At 36.5% G+C, this 16,507-nt stretch overlaps 1 protein-coding gene across 1 annotated transcript in view; it reads left to right on the top strand.

Moving 5' to 3' along the window:
- Positions 1-16,507, top strand: part of CHRDL2 (chordin like 2) — a 714,636-nt gene that overhangs the window by 204,010 nt on the left and 494,119 nt on the right. The window contains exon 3 of the mRNA XM_044072677.1: positions 1,036-1,129. Coding sequence (XP_043928612.1) covers positions 1,036-1,129 — 94 coding nt within the window. The remainder of the gene's footprint in view (positions 1-1,035; positions 1,130-16,507) is intronic.

Below are 16,507 nucleotides of genomic sequence, written 5' to 3' on the forward strand. Positions count from 1 at the left end.
AATCATGAGCGTACAGGTGATTCACTGTGGCGAACCCTAACCAGAAAAAGAAGAAGAAGAAGAGGAAACGGCGTTTGGTTAGAGGACATGTAATCCAAGATTCTAGGTTATATACTAACTGAACTTCCTGAGTAGTAGAGTTCTATGGCTTTACTTTGGGAAGGGTTTAGTTTTATTTTATTTACTTTTCATTTAGTTTACATTTTTTTTCTTCTTATTGCTATATCATTTTTTGAACTTTGTAGTTTACCTTACTGTTAGGGATGATGGGATGTGTTTCTTTTTTTTTCCTTTGTTAGGGATGATGGGATGTGTTTCTTTTTTTTCCTTTGTTAGGGATGATGGGATGTGTTTCTTTTTTTCCTTTTTTTGTGCATAGTTACTTCTGTTTGTTTTGCTCTCTCTTTTATTTTTATTATCTAATGGTTTTCTGTGCTTTAAATATGTAATGTGAATCAGTCTACTGTTAGTTACAGTGCATTATTTTTTATTCATGAAACACAAGTCAAAAGTACAATAACAATTTAGAGAGGGACAAGGCTTCATGTATCCCCGCCCCCTTACTTTTATATACCATCCCCAGTGTTGCATAAAAACCACAGCATACAGTGGTCCTGCATAATGTATGTGCTTTCAACCAGCATGGATGAAACCTACACAAATGAAAGATGCCCAATGAAAGTATACTTACTTGAATGTAATCTAGCCATTTTAATTTTTTACTTTAGTTTTCTAAGTTTTTCCTTTATATTTTTATTTTTGTATCTTTTTTTCATTGTGTCAGCTTTTCTGTTTGGATGCTGGGCATCCATGATTAAGAGGGATGAAAACAGAGGTGCTATTTTCTCTCTGTAGCACAGTGTGTTGTATTTGTTCAGTAGTTGTAAAATATGTTATTTTAAGACACACACACACACACACACACACACACACACACACACACACACACACACACACACACACACACACACACACACACACAAATACTTTTTTGGAACTATATTTCTGATATATCTGATACGTCTTTCTTTACAGATGGGTGTTGTAAGTTGTTATAAAATCAGATGTCCTGCCCTTCATTGTTCAAATCCAGTCAAAGACCAACAACAGTGCTGTGCTCGATGTCCCGGTAAGATATTTTACTTTGAGAACAGTATTTTCTGTAGTGATGACAAATTTTGTAGAGTTAAGCTATCTTCTTGTCTCTTCCCTCCCTCCTTTTTTGTTTTTGAAATGTTTTCCTGTCTTACCCTTCCTTGTTTCTTTCAGTAAATTATTTCTTAACATTCTGTTAACTATCAACTAATAACAGAAGTGGCACGATTTTAAATTACAGTTGGCTTTCATTTAGCAGAATTGAATTACCACACAGAAATAGACAGACAAACATACAAGTGCATGCACACGTGCACGCCCGCGCGCACACACACATACACATGTAGTCGTGTGACTGTTATCAATAATACACTCTCATTCAGCTGCCTCAACAGAATGTCATGTCTATAGATGTCAGATTTGTTATATATTTCTACACTAGCTTCTTCTTCAAGGACTATGATCCACGGACTATTTAAATAATCTTTTATTAGTTATTTATTTGTTTACTGGGTATGTGGAATGATCTTAAATGATCCATTTCCCACACACTTGAATTATGTCAGAGGGCACAAACTACATGTATCATGGTTATCGTTGTGGTCTATAGAAATAACACAACTGATAATACAGTGGTAAGAGATTTACACTGGAAATAAGATACAAAGCTAGAAGCACTATTTAATCATACATTAATTACAGATTGTAATAGTTTAAACTAAATATCCCATAACTAAACAGCTGGTTGTAAATTCCACAAACTAACCTACAAAATATGCATACCAAAGGTAGATGAAGACACTCGGACTAGTGCACATGTTCCTTATGGACAGGGGCAATCTGTAAGATACTCAATGTACAGACACAAATCCATGCCAACCTCTTGCCCCTAGGAGCCATATACTGGGTAAAATTGGGTTATATTGGCTAGGCTTGTAAAGGCCCTGAAGCAGTTTGAATACTAATCTCCTATAAAGCTATAAGATAATAAAATATTAGATATCCAAACAGTGGCTGTACTAGCATTGTCGACTAAATTTAAGTAGGAAACATAAGTCAAGTGTAGAAAACATACAGTACTATTTAATGAGGGCTACGCTTAATTCAGTTAGTGTAACTATGGGGAGTAAATTCAGACTGGACCAAGAAAGAATTTTGACTTACAGTATCCCAGATAGCCAAATTGCTGTAGGGGGAAGCAGAGACAGACTGAGAGGAAAAGAAATGAGAGCATTGATTTAGAAATGTACCAGGCAGTGCTCATGTGCATATAGGGAACGGCATTCCAAAATCAGAGGTTCAATATGAAGAATTCATTTCACTAGGTGCTAGTCTGAGATGAGGTATGCAATAGGGAGTTTTTGAACTTTGGGAGAAATGCTGGCTACAGCTTGGGTAATTAGCATACAAGAAAAATAATGCTTTTGCAGGGGGGGCAAGCCCTCCTCACATCCCCACACACCCCTGCTAATTATATATACCAAAGCCGAGATTGCACTACATGGGGAAAAGAGCAAATTTCTTGATCACTACTGTAACGCAATCTCAGGCAAAACACTTAGACAAATTGAACTATTGATCATATGGTCTCGACCATATGGGTTTCAATGATTTCTGTGTTTGATCTTTTGATATTGACCCCTCACCAATATGGAAGAATAATGTACCCCCAAGTGTCTTACCCTCACTGGTAAGGTTAGACCACAAAGTTGTCTCCTTCAAAATAAAAATCAACTCAGTAACCCCAGTCTGTAACAGGTACTATTCCCAAGCAAACTACACCCTATTAAGCAATAGTTTATCAAAATTCAAACCCCTCCCAACCCCTAGTCCATAACAACCTATGCAGAATTGTTCACAGAGACCCTGTATAAACATGTAAATGACTGTATAAAGGCTACTGTACCTACTAGAAGTAAGCACAAAACCATCTTTAAAAACAAACCACACTGGTGGAATCCTAACTTTAACAGAGTATATAACAAAAGGAAAAAAGTCATGGCTAAAATCAAGAAGAGCAACTATTTTAAGGAGCTCTCTAAACTAAACAGGAAACTATGAGGACTAATAAAGTCCAACAAAGCCAATTATGAGGTCAAGATATCCTCACAGCCTAAAGACAACTACAAGGCTTTCTACAGCTATGTCTGAAACCTCAAAGGCCGCACACATCAGTGTGCCGAACTGATGGTCAGTGATGCCACCTTCACCGAGCACAGCAACATAGCATATTTGCTAGCTGACAAATTCAATTCAAATTTCACCCTCCACTCCCTCCACCTCCCTCCCGGAAATATCTACTAGCATACCCCCCACCCTCCCTAACTATTAACAGGGACAGGTCCTGGTGGTGCTCACTAAAGGCAAAAACACAGCCTCAGTGGCCCTGACAAGATGCTGGGCTGCTTCCAAAATAGCTGGAAGCATGTCTTATCAGGACCATTTGAGTGACTTTTCAACTATAGCCTCAGAACTGGCTTTGTACTATGAGAATGGAGGACTGCAATGAGTCGGAAACCCCAGAAACTACAGACTTAACTAGTGTAATATGCAAAGCTATGGAATGAATTATCATGAAAATGATCAACAAAGACATAGGCAACCTTCAGATACTGGATCCTACCCAGTTTGGCTTTGTCAAGGGAAGATCATGCTTACTACACCTGCTAGACTTCTTTGAGAAGGTCACCGAGGCGATGGATGAGGATAAAACAATGCGTAATGCCTATTGCCTGAGGTTTAAAAAACAGTGGTACAATCAGCACTACTGCATGGTACAGAAAACTGGAATGTAAAACAAAGCATGGAGATGAAGTGCCTGAGATAGAAGGTAGGATACACACTGTGGGACAGATGAAGAAATGAGGACATAAGAGCAGAAGCCAAAGTAGCTCCAATTTGCAGAAATAGTCAAAAAGAAAAGATTCCAGTTGGTTAGCCACATATGTAGAAAAGTAGAAGGCAATTTGATAAAGTAGATTTAGGACAGACAGGAAGAAGGCAAGAGGAAACGAGTTTGCCCAGCCAAAAGTTGGATGGATTATGTGAGAGAAGACCTGTGACAGTCAGTGTCAAAGAAGGTAGGAGAGTGGCATTGAATAGGGAGAGATTGTGAAAAGTGACATGACACCCCAGCCCCATGTAGAAAATGTGAAAAAGGGGGTGGTAATGATGATGATGACTCTCTACCAGGACCTGTCTAAAGCATTCGATACCAAACCCCACTCTGGTATAGTTGACAAACTCACTGAACTGGTGTAAACTCCTATATAACTCACTGGATTGTCAGCTGGATGACAGACTTGACCCTGGAAGTCAGAATTAGTGATATCACCTCCACTAAGATATTGTTCACTACTGGGGTACCTCGGGGCTCCGTACTGGACTGCTACTATTTGGCATCTACTTCTTGGAGGTAAAGGTGAATGTCAAGGGCCTTTGGCTTATCAAGTTCACAGATGACTGCAAATTGAGAGCTATCATAGCTTCCCTCATTAAACAAACACCTTACAAAAGGGTCTAACACAGACAAATGACTGGTACAGAAGTCATGGACTAAAACTCAATGCCAATAAATGCAATATAGTGCCTTTTGGGAACACTGACACTCAGGCTAATTACTACATCGATAAGGCAATCCTTAAGAGTTTACCCAGTAGTCTGGGATATGGAAACATATGTATACAATAATGAGGCCTTTAATCAGCATGTGGCCAAGGTAGTAAGAGAATCATTCTACTTCACCCAACTTATAAGTAAGGGCATGGCATTCAGGTCCAAGGAAGTTATAATGCCACTTGATTTGGCCGTTACCAGACACATCATTGAATATAATGCCCTCTTCAGCATGTACCTGGCCAGACATATGTAACAGCTGGAATGCCCACAAAGGTTCCTTACCAGAAGAATCCAGGATATAAACAGATTGCCCTATATGGATCACCTTAAAGCCTTATATCTATACTCTGTCCCCTACAAGTTGCTGAGAGGTAATCTATCCCTGGCATGCAAGGCATCTTCGGATTCAGCTGTGATGGAACTTTTGCACATCAGCAAAACAAACAGCATCCGAACCACTAGAGCCAAAGATTTAAAGTTTGCTCATGACATAAGTAAGACATGTTGGTGAGACAGATATGTGTCTCAGAGGATTCCATGTTCTGAAACAGGCTCCCTATCCATGTGAAGTAGAGTCGATCTCTAACCCTATTTAAGTGTAACCTTGACCAATGGATGGGATATTGGAAGTTCATCTTGATCTGTCACCTATATCTCTGATTGACAGAGTTAGACAGTCATGCCCAAACTAACATACCCCCCACATAACCTCTAAATACTTCCTAACATACCCCCCTCCTAATAAACACCCATGATACATAGGAACACAATTGGGTTGGATTGCATGGCTAGGCCTGTAAAAGCCTTGGTGGTCATTAGCCTAGTATATAAATATGAACCTATATTTAATTTCACCAATGTCTCAGATGAAATGAAGGGCTTGGAGATCATTTGCCACTCTTTTGGCTCCTGAAACGAAATTTGCTTATTTGCCCGGCATATTTTGCTTACTAAAATTAATTTGAAATGTTTTATTTTAAGCAATTGTAAGTGATACAGAGGCACCAACTAAGCTCCTACCTACTGACTAAGGGACTGGGGATAGCTTTTTGGATGTTCCAGACTAAATTCATAGCGAGGCAGGCCCTTGGAAAATATATAAACATAGTAAATAAATGTGGACCCAATGTTTAGCTTTGGGGTTCTCTTGACTTAAGCATGCATGGTTTAGAAAGTATGATTTCAACATTAATCACCTGTCTTATTTATTTCATTCATTTTACTTTATGTATTTATTTTTAACTGTTTAAATGAAATGGTATAAATTTAGTCACAGCTCAGGACAAATGGCACATTGAAATTACTTTCTAAACAAGACAGACAAAACTGATTTTAGTTGCATGAACAAATTGTTACAAGCATTAGTAGACTATATAAACCAAAGGCATAAGACAAAGATAAACATCGGTTAATGGCTAGAATATAAAAGTTACAAGAACTGAATAAAACAATTAGGAAAAAATGTGAAAATACCATGCACAGAATTATTTATAATAAACTGGATGGATAGAAGGCAATCGACCTCTCCAACATCAATAAAACACTCAAAAAATATTTTTTATTTAACATGCTGTTTTTAGTTTTGCATTGAAGGTTATTGTTTTGTTCTTTTAGATATTTTAATCAGGAGACCATTCCAAATACTTGGTTTTATTTCTGAGAATTTCTGTCTTGCTTCTTCGGTAAGAATGTGGAGTGAAATTATGAGTTTTGTATCGTTAGGTGAAAATTAAATAGAGTGGTAAGAAGTTGAAAACAAATTTTCTGACAGACAAAATGTAATGATTAAAATTTAATAATTCAACTATAAGAGAATTTAATAAGACTATGACACTGGCAGTGATGAGAAGCCATTGCACTTTCTATATTTATTATTTATTTATTTATTTGACATTTGGTGACCAGGAATGTCTGACTGAGCTTGCTCCCTTTTTCAGGAGAGGCCCAGGGAGAAAAGCTCCACAAAGTATTACATACACCATAAAAATGTTTACAAACAATACAGTATGCATGAGGTAATATAAACATGCATTATAATGCTTGGATTCACAATTGTAACATGAGAGTTTAAAGGTGCTATTTACAAAAAAGGCAATAAAACCAAATGTTAAAGTCTTTCATATATTTCCAGTACATAAGGATGTTACCATATAGAGGGGAAGTAATGACAATTAACTCAGAGTTTAAGAAAATAGTATATATATATATATATATATATATATATATATATATATATATATATATATATATATATATATATATATATATATATATATATATATATATATATGTATGTATATGTACATAGTTAAGGACTGATGTGGATGATGAAGGCAGGCTTTATTTAATGTAGTTTAAAGAGGAATGGAGTTGCCAGAAGAATGAAATGTGAAAAGACAGTGAATATTTGACTTTTGCAAAAAGTACATCTACAGAAAGAGCTTTTCTAATTTCTGTTGTTCAGTTTAAAACTTGCAGCAAATTTTGATTTGCTTAAGGATTTTATTGACTGATGGATTATGTATGTAAGAAATGAAATGAAGGATTTGGATCTAACCAAAAAACTAGGTACTTGAGTTGGGTGCTTACAAGATTATTGTACCTTCATGGTATATGACTTGCAGAGTCTGACAAATTTTGGAAGAAGCCAAACAGTATGGTAACAGATATTTGGGGATTTAGAATAAGTTTATTTGAAGAGAGCTAAGAACAGACAGTTAAAGTGAAAATGTGACTGATTTTATGGAAGTCTTAAAGGCTATTGCTTTGTTTAAGAGAATTCAATCAACTGAATAAATTATTAAATATAAACTAGGTAGCAAAAGACATAAATCATTAATAAATAATGAAGATTCCATCCAGCACAGAGCCCTAAGGCATGCCTACATACAGCAGATCTTGTTCTGACTAGTTGTTGCTTATTTTTATATGGAAAGCATAGCTTGTCAGGTAACTACTTAGATAATTAGATATAATTGTTTCCAGATTTTTTGGAAATATGTGATAAGACAGAAATGGATCTATAATTTGCAATTGCTTTAGGCAGGACACTTTGGATAACTTCATAATAGTGGTATGCTTAAGAGTAGTTGGGACAGTGCATGTAGTAGGAGATATATTAATGATATAGGCAAGAGAGTCAGAAATTACTGCAGCAGCTACTCTTACAATTTTTAGCAAATAAGGATACAAAGTGTCAATTGTACATAGGATTATAACATGCACTTTTAAGATGATTTTCTTATAGGTAGTCAGAAAAAAAAACTAAGTGGCTGTGCCATGCTGGTAGCTTGACACTTGAAGAAATTAATTATTATTTTTTTTTGGTTTCCAGAGTATAATATTTGTATGTCGACCAACTTAATAATGTAGTGAAATATAACTCTTTGGGTGAAGGTGCTATGCTGGATTTATGTATTGAGGCTTCTTTGCAGAAAAGAACTTGCTAGATCTTTACTTTTCTAGATTCGGTAGTTAGTCTGCTTAATCTTTTCAGCCATTGATATTGTTTGAGAAGTAAATAATCATTTGTGTTTTTCCAGAGATACCATGTATTATCTCTCAATATGAGCTGAGATGTAAATGTTAAGGCTGGACTCTAGTCTATTGTATATAGATTTTGAAGAGAATAGTTTCTTTGCAGTTGTAATGGTTTGCTTGTTACACAACATGGCTTAGATTTTGGTGTTTTAAATGATAACAAAATGAAGACAGGACAGGGGTCATTAATTATATTTGGATTGCTCAGGGTGCTTATGCTTTCATGAGGACTATTAGTAACAACCAAGTCTAGTAGTGAATATTTATCTGTTAGTGTGCTTGGTATAGTTAGACTATACATAATCTGTGAAACGCTAAATGTGGTTATTGATATCCCGAGTACAGGGTTATAAAAGCCCAGTGAATTGAGACTGATGTCACTGAACTAGATACAATTATTTTTCATAGAGCAGCAGGCATTTTAGATTGGTTGGAGGAGGTTGTCAAAACCTGGACAGATGCAGCCGGTAGACTGCAAACAATTGAAAGTAACATTTTGGTATGACCACCTCCAACAAATAATTTCATTGGTGAAGCATTTAAGGTTATCATCTTGAGAAGTATGCCTTCTCTTCATCAGTATGCTGATTAATGTGTTTATGTCCAGAAGTACTTACCCAGCTCTATGTCCTAGTATATTAGCAAGATATGTTTTTTTTACATGTTATTGTCATCATTTAACTAAGTTTCAGTTATTTCCATTATATATCTGAAAAGACTCTGTTTTCTACCAGGTCTCATTTATTATTTATATTTCCTTTACTGATATTGTTTCAGTGTATGTTTACTGAAATGGAGACTTATGTAGTGGAGAAAAGAAAGTCCTTTGAAGTATTGGAAACCAAACTGAAGATATTGGTATTTAATGGGTGCATTGCACCAGGATTAGAAGATGAATGCCACCAACATTAGCTGCGCTGATAATGATTCATGAATGCCCAGTGTTTGAATGGTTTGAAAATTGCTTTTCAGAAGAGGCAGATTTCAGTAATGCCCTTTGTAAATTACGTTAGCATCTGTAGTGTCCCAATACAATTTCTTCGGAAATGTTACCCACTAAACTTCAACAGACACCAGGTTTGTAGACTTTGCACGATTAACATGTTTATGTAGAATGCTTTGAATTAGCTTCATAGACTGCATCAGTAATATTAGGGCATCTTGCCTTAAATAAGTCACAGACTTTCAATAAGTCTGCTTGCTTCAATTTTAATTTCTGTTTTATCATTTAATGGCCAAATGAGAAACAACATTTGAGATGTGGTTTAATGATCTTGTGCAAAGCAGTTTGGCTCCACAAAGGAAGTGATAATCTGTCATAGTGACCCCCAGATAACCTCAGATACTAAAATAAAATTAGATGATATTGAAAAAGAACTACATAAACTGGATCCAAATAAAGTTCAGGGTAGAAACGGAATTAGTAATAATGACCCGAGAACACTTTGGAATGAACATAGAGTGCCACTGTATCTGTTATTTGCTAGGTCATATAATTATGTAGAGATTCCTCATGATTGGAGACATGAACTTGTTAAACCTGTTTTTTAAGGGAAAGGGAAGTAGTACAAACCCAGAGTAATAAAGACCCATAAGTTTACTTTCATGCTATGGAAAATAATGGAGAGGGTTATATTGGATAAACTGTTATCAGAATTGGAAAGGTTGGGACCTGAAACCATATATCAGCATGCATATGTTGAAAATAGATCTACTACCACCCATAACATGATGCTATATAATAATATAATAACAGCTATGAATGAAAAATTGTGCTGCGATGTAATTTATATAGATTTAACTTAATAATTTGATATGGTCATATACAAAACAGTGATAAATAAATTACAACAACTAGGTATTGATGCATGCTTGATAAAATGGATAGGTGTATGGCTTACAAGTAAGACATGACACATATCATATTGCAATTGGACAGGTGAAATTCAAGTTTGCAGTCAGGGTGTCCTACAGGGCTATATCTTAGGCCCATACGAGTTCAGATTGTATCCTTCAGATCTATCTTTTTCATCTGAAGTGTGTAGTTCTACAGTCTGTATACAAATGACTTGAAAATAGGTAAACATTTTTCATGTGTTACAGATCGGGCATGTCTGCAAAGAACTCAACTAAATTGACCATTGGGGCATAGGAAAATAATATGCCAGTAAACACATCTAAAACTTAGCTCATGTGATTTGGGAGACATAAATTGAAAGGTGAATATTTAATAAAGCACATAGTGATTGAAACTGTAGACTCATTTAAGTACCCGGATATATGGGTAGATCCAGCTATGAGTTTTTCTAATCATATCAACCAATTGGTTAATGATAGTTATAGAACTATAGATTGTGTACAAAGCTTTATAAAGGTCTAGGAAATCAGAAATGATTACTTAAGTCATTGTTTGTTGGTTATATTAAACCCAAACTTGAATCTGGAATAACAATATGGAAACCTTCTATGAAAATAAACATGAGTAATCTGGTAAGGGTATCCATAGTTGTGAAAATTTAAGTTGTTATGAAAGACTAAAATATCTGAACTTGTACAGTGTTTCATATAGATATTTAAGAGGAGACTTTATTCAGGTATATAAGGCATTTAGAGACAACAACCTCTGGGAATACTTGGGGTTATCAAAAAGTAGTAGAGAATCATCAGACAGCCTATGTAGAAAATTCTATAGGAATGAGAAGTGTATTAATTGGTTCTCTGAGAGAATGGCTGATGCATGGAACAGATTACCAAATTACATTAAAGCAAGCACTTGTTTGTGTCTTTCGGCTTTTCCTGGTTAGGGGTCGCCACAGTGGAACTCCGGTCCGCTAATGATTGGCAGTTGATTTTTACGTACCGGCTTGCCAGGCCTGACACACAACCTTCAACGAAGGTACGCCCATTCACGCATGTCTCCATGCAGAAGATGCTCTAGCTGAGAATCGAACCGGACAGCGTCTTACTGTGAGGCGACAACGCTACCACAGCACCACCACCGCAGGTACACATTAAAGAAAGCACTACTTTAGATATTTTTAAGAACAGCTTGGGCACATATTATGGCAACAACTATTTTGGTATATTGGCAGGCTAGAAGGGCATTATTACTCATGCTTGAAAAGTTTGTATATATGTATGTATGTAAATAGTAAGAGGGGAAAAGTCATGCAGTTGTCAGGAAGATATGCTGGATGTTATTATTTGTTTCAAGCTTGTATGGGTTATGTAATAACAGGCTTAACAGTGGCCTGTGTCCTAGCTATAAGTAGATTTTTGAAATTATAGCTAAGTATAATTGGAAGAACTATGTAAGAAATGTAAAGCAGGTAATGTTTTATGGTACACTATATAGACCGGTCCTTTAGGACTTAATGTTTGTATTTATACATGGCAACAAAATAGGATCACCTGGTGTAGGTAGGATTTGCCAGTGGTCAGGGGAGCAATATAGGTTCATAGGTTCATAGGTGGTTGCTAGGCTAGTGGCCATAGAGCCTTTACAAGCCTAGCCATTTTAATCCTGAGTTGCCTCAACTGTCCTTGGTTAGATGGGCATAATAGGCCCAAGTCCCACAGTGAAGTGTCAGCTCACACATTCAAGTGTCAAACAACAAGTGGGTATGCATGAACCCTCCCAAATTCCCCTAATAACATACTTTTAGCAAGAATATTCAAGATCTGAACAGCTGATTAGCAAGGCAATTTCTATGCTACCTTTTGTGATGTGATCCAGGCCAGTGCAGTAGACAGCCCTCTCTCCCATTTAGTATGTGAAAATGACTTGTCAGAAATGAGAGGAGAGGAGAGAGGATGACCTCTTGCAGGGTGGATATACAATCCCTGCTGAACTCACACTGTAACCACCAGGAGCCACTTCCTTGCCTAGTTCATAAATGAACTGTAGCCCTATCTCTGGTGTTCTGTTATACTAAATGACAAACATCTGAGGCTAAGATTGTTAAGCAGTCCAGAGTACCCTAGTTATAAAGGTAAGATATAGCATTTTTTCTGACTGTTGGGTGGTGGATATAATAAAGCACATTAGCAGAAGACAGGTGGCACACAATTTTGGTTTTCTTCACTGTTGGGAGTATAGGAGATGATCAGGCAAGGGGACACTCCTTGTTTCAGATGCCTCATTTCCACATGACTAAAATTTGTCCTGTAAGAGTTTCAGCTGAGAAACATATTTTTGTTTTTCTCTTTGGGGGTGGGAGGATAAAGGTAGATACCAAAGAGAAAGAACAATAATTAAACAAAAACATTTAGCCACCAAAACCTCATATACCATGGTTTTAAACAACCTATATTTACATATTATAACAAAAACAACAGACCTGGTGTAGCTAGGTATATCTAGTAGTCCAACATAATGTAAGTGAAGGAAAATTTACTAAAAGATCTATGGAAATAATGAGAATGGAAGGATATTGCAGCTGTAACTATTGTGGCTAGATAAATCTATAACATATATCATTCGATATTCATCAGCAATAATAACTCACTGGGAAAAAAACACTGGTCATATATATCCATTTATGGGTCACCTTCATTTGGTCGACAACTCATTTGATCTAAACAGATTTGGTCGACAGTTCATTTGTTCGACAAGCAGTATTCAAGGCAAAAACCTGGGATTTGCCCCCCTCCCCAATGTCGTGCGACCCTGGAGTTGATATATATAGTTAGGGGGGGTGTGGGGGGCAAAGCCCCCCACCTATTTTCAATTAAAATGTGTAGTTTTTGTTGTATTTTCATTTTTTTAAATGGAAATAGGTGGGAGGCTTCACCCCTACACACCCCACACTCCCTAATTATATATATTAACTCCAGGGTCGCACGACATTGGGGAGGGGGGCAAATCCCAAGTTTTTACCTTGAATACTGCTTGTCAACCAAATGAACTGTCGACCAAATGAAGGTGACCCCCGTATATTTATATATGAGTTCCAAATCAGAAGCAGTTTATTATTTCAATATTGTCAGTGATGAAGTATATCAAATTATGCTAGAACTGAACTGCAGGAAGCTGGCTGTTGCATAATTCAGTGTTATTTTTTTTTTTTTGCACAGTCGTGCAACTATAGAGTTAGTATGTATAAAATTTGGGGATGTGGGGGGAATTATAATGCCACACAGGGGGGAATGTGTGTCTTCTGTAAAAAGTATTTTAAAGAGTTGTGCAGGTCTCAGGTAAGTGTCCTATATAGCAACTGGAACAATGTGAATCAGAAAGTGAAATCAGTAAATTGACATATTGGGTGCAGGTTACGGTAGTTCTTTAGCTGCGGAGAGTAATGTATTTGTTCTGTAACTAATCCATTCTTATTTTCAGAGTAATTTGAGCAGGGAAAGTTGAATGGAGTTACAAATAATTATCATGCTATGCAGAAGATAAGCAGTTTGTTTTATGTTCTGGGGTGTTTTTGTCCAGTAATCTGTGATTACAAGTGTAGCAGTATTGTTTACATTTGTCATCAGTGTTTTCTGATATTTTTGTTTTTGATGCAGGCGACCTTATATTGTTTGATATATTGTATGTCAATCACTTTCATCTGTGATCATTCATAATATATATAGCTTTGATAGGATTTGACCTGGTCTGTACACAACCTTTGTTGAGAATATTATAATACAAAAATAACATCTTAGGTTTGATTGGATGATGAAATTAACTCATTCAGCATTTTGTGCTGCTGTGCCTTAAAGTCACTCAAGCCCTGACATGTCCAAAAGGTATGCTGCCATGTATGCTGTTTCTTCCATTATACTTCTCCAACAGACATCCTGTATCTGGGGTAACATATTTAAGTCTAGATTGAGTATAGATGTACCTATGGAAACATTTCTATGCAAAAATATTAAAACTTGTACCTTCAGAGGCATATATAGAAAGGAAAAAGACCAATGTCCATGCATGATCAGAAATCCTTTTTCTAACTGTCTGGCATAGAAATCCACAAACTTTTCCATTGCCTCTATTTTTAGCTGCATAAGAGGTCTATGCACTCTACTAAATAATCCCTTAATGATAATTCCTCATACCTGATGGCAAATAAATGTGCCCTGACCATAAGCAGTGGCGTGTTGGTAGGCCCATATTTTTTATCTTCCTGGCTACAGCTATTTTTAGATTCATAGGTGTGTACTAGGCTAATGGCCCTGGAGCGTTTACAAGCCTAGCCAAAAAAAAATTGCTTCATAATTTTCTATTTTCCCCATTTATCATAGGATAAAATTCACCCTAGTTTTCTCCCTCGCTATCTACTTACCTCCTTGCCATATTTGATCCCAAAAGATGACCCTGGACGTCTTACGCCTCCAGTTCAATAATCATAGGTCTACCTATTCCTGAGTTAAAGTAACCTACTTGGAATAAGGATTCTGTTTTCTAAGGGAAAACACTCATTACTTTAATTTGATACGTTAAATTTTGTGCCAGGTGTGAATGAGGCTTTCCTCTTTCTTTCATCAATAGGCCCTTTCAGCCTCATTTATCCCGTAGGAAAGAAGATTTTTTTCCACATGATCTTAAAACTTTACTAGGTATAAAATCTACATGTGGGTCACCTTCAGGTGTATGTTTGGGACTGGAACAACCACTTCTTCCATATCCCTTCATATTTTATTTATTATTTATTTAACATTTGTTTACTAGGAAAGTTGACATGAAACAGAGCCCATTTTCAGTGGTGGCTCATGGAGAAATGATCCAAACACATGTCTTTGGAATGTGGGAAGAAACTGGAGCACCCAGGGGAAACCTAAATGAACATACAACAGAAGGCACCCCAGCTGAGAATCAAACTGGATAACCTGTTGCTGTGAAGTGACAATGCTAACTGCTGCACCACTGTGCTGCCCTTGTGGTCAGTTGATGTCTCACAACTGTAGAGTTATTCCCGTCCATATGACATTAGTTACACTATTCTTTAAAATTCTCAAAAATTACTTGTAAGAACCCTCTTAGAATAACTGGAATATTCACAAAATCACTGACAACATGAGCATTTCAAGACTTAAATCTGCTTGCTGATCAAACTCCTTTGGGGTAATCTCCCAGCTATTACTATCATCTCTTATCCTCCTGAAATGATTCTCATGGACTTTGTTAACAGATGCAGCAAGAGTGGAGCCAAATCACACTGCTAACTATAATGAATATTCCATTTCCCATAAAAAGGGAGCCCATTCTCAGTCTGGGAGAAAGGACATAGTTTATGGCTACAGCTGCAGTTTTACCTTTGATAATCTTGTAGCCAGATAATTTACTAATTATAATGATTTTCCAAACAACTGGTCAGTACAGAGCTCCAGCTGAGAAAGGTGCATCAGAATTTCATCTGCATATAATGATATGTTAACTTTATGCCCAGTTGTTAACTTCTAGTTTGGGACTGAAGGATTGACTCTTACTGGGGACTCTAAATACAGTGCACATAAAATGAGGGACAGAAGGCACCCCACTGCCTGGTCCCTCTAGTTAATAAGAAAGGCCTAGAAAGCCTCATGTTCATCATCTTGATCTGTGCTTAAACCTTACAGCTCTGTCAAGTATGGCCAGTTAACATGATCAAATGCCTTTTCAGCATCAAAACTGAATATAACCCTCTGCTAATCTGACTTACATGCACCCCTTCCCACCAAGGATATTTTTAAAACCTTATTGAAAGTCTATTGCCAACAGTGGGATATATTTAACTAGCTTGACAGCCAACATAGACATAACTTACACTCATGATTCAGAACTGAAATGGGTCTGTAACAGGATGGCAACAGTGGATCCTTGTAATCCCAATATCAAACAACAAGCACCAATGTGGCCAGATCCACGATTCTAAAGTTTATTGTCCAAAAACACTGAGCGGCTTTCCTTCCAGAAATAAAGAACTTCATCAGAGTGAAATTACCAAACAACATATGCCCTATTTAAACAGTTAATCACCAATGAAATAAAACATGCATACATAATCAAACAGTTCATTAATTACTAATGTATAGTTAGTTAAAGTGCCCACACCATTTAACCAGCCTTCTCAACATGCAAATATACAAATACAAATCAATACTGAACAATATACCAGTAACCTATTATTTTGAAAAATAAAAAATATATATACAAATAAACATAAGATGTATGTATGTGTATACATATATATAAATATATATATATATATATATATATATACACACACACACACACACACACACACACACACACACACACACACACACACATATATATATATAT

The sequence above is a fragment of the Protopterus annectens genome, chromosome 5.part0 (assembly GCF_019279795.1).
Source record: "Protopterus annectens isolate FY-2018-M chromosome 5.part0, PAN1.0, whole genome shotgun sequence".
NCBI classification, from domain to species: Eukaryota; Metazoa; Chordata; order Ceratodontiformes; family Protopteridae; genus Protopterus; species Protopterus annectens.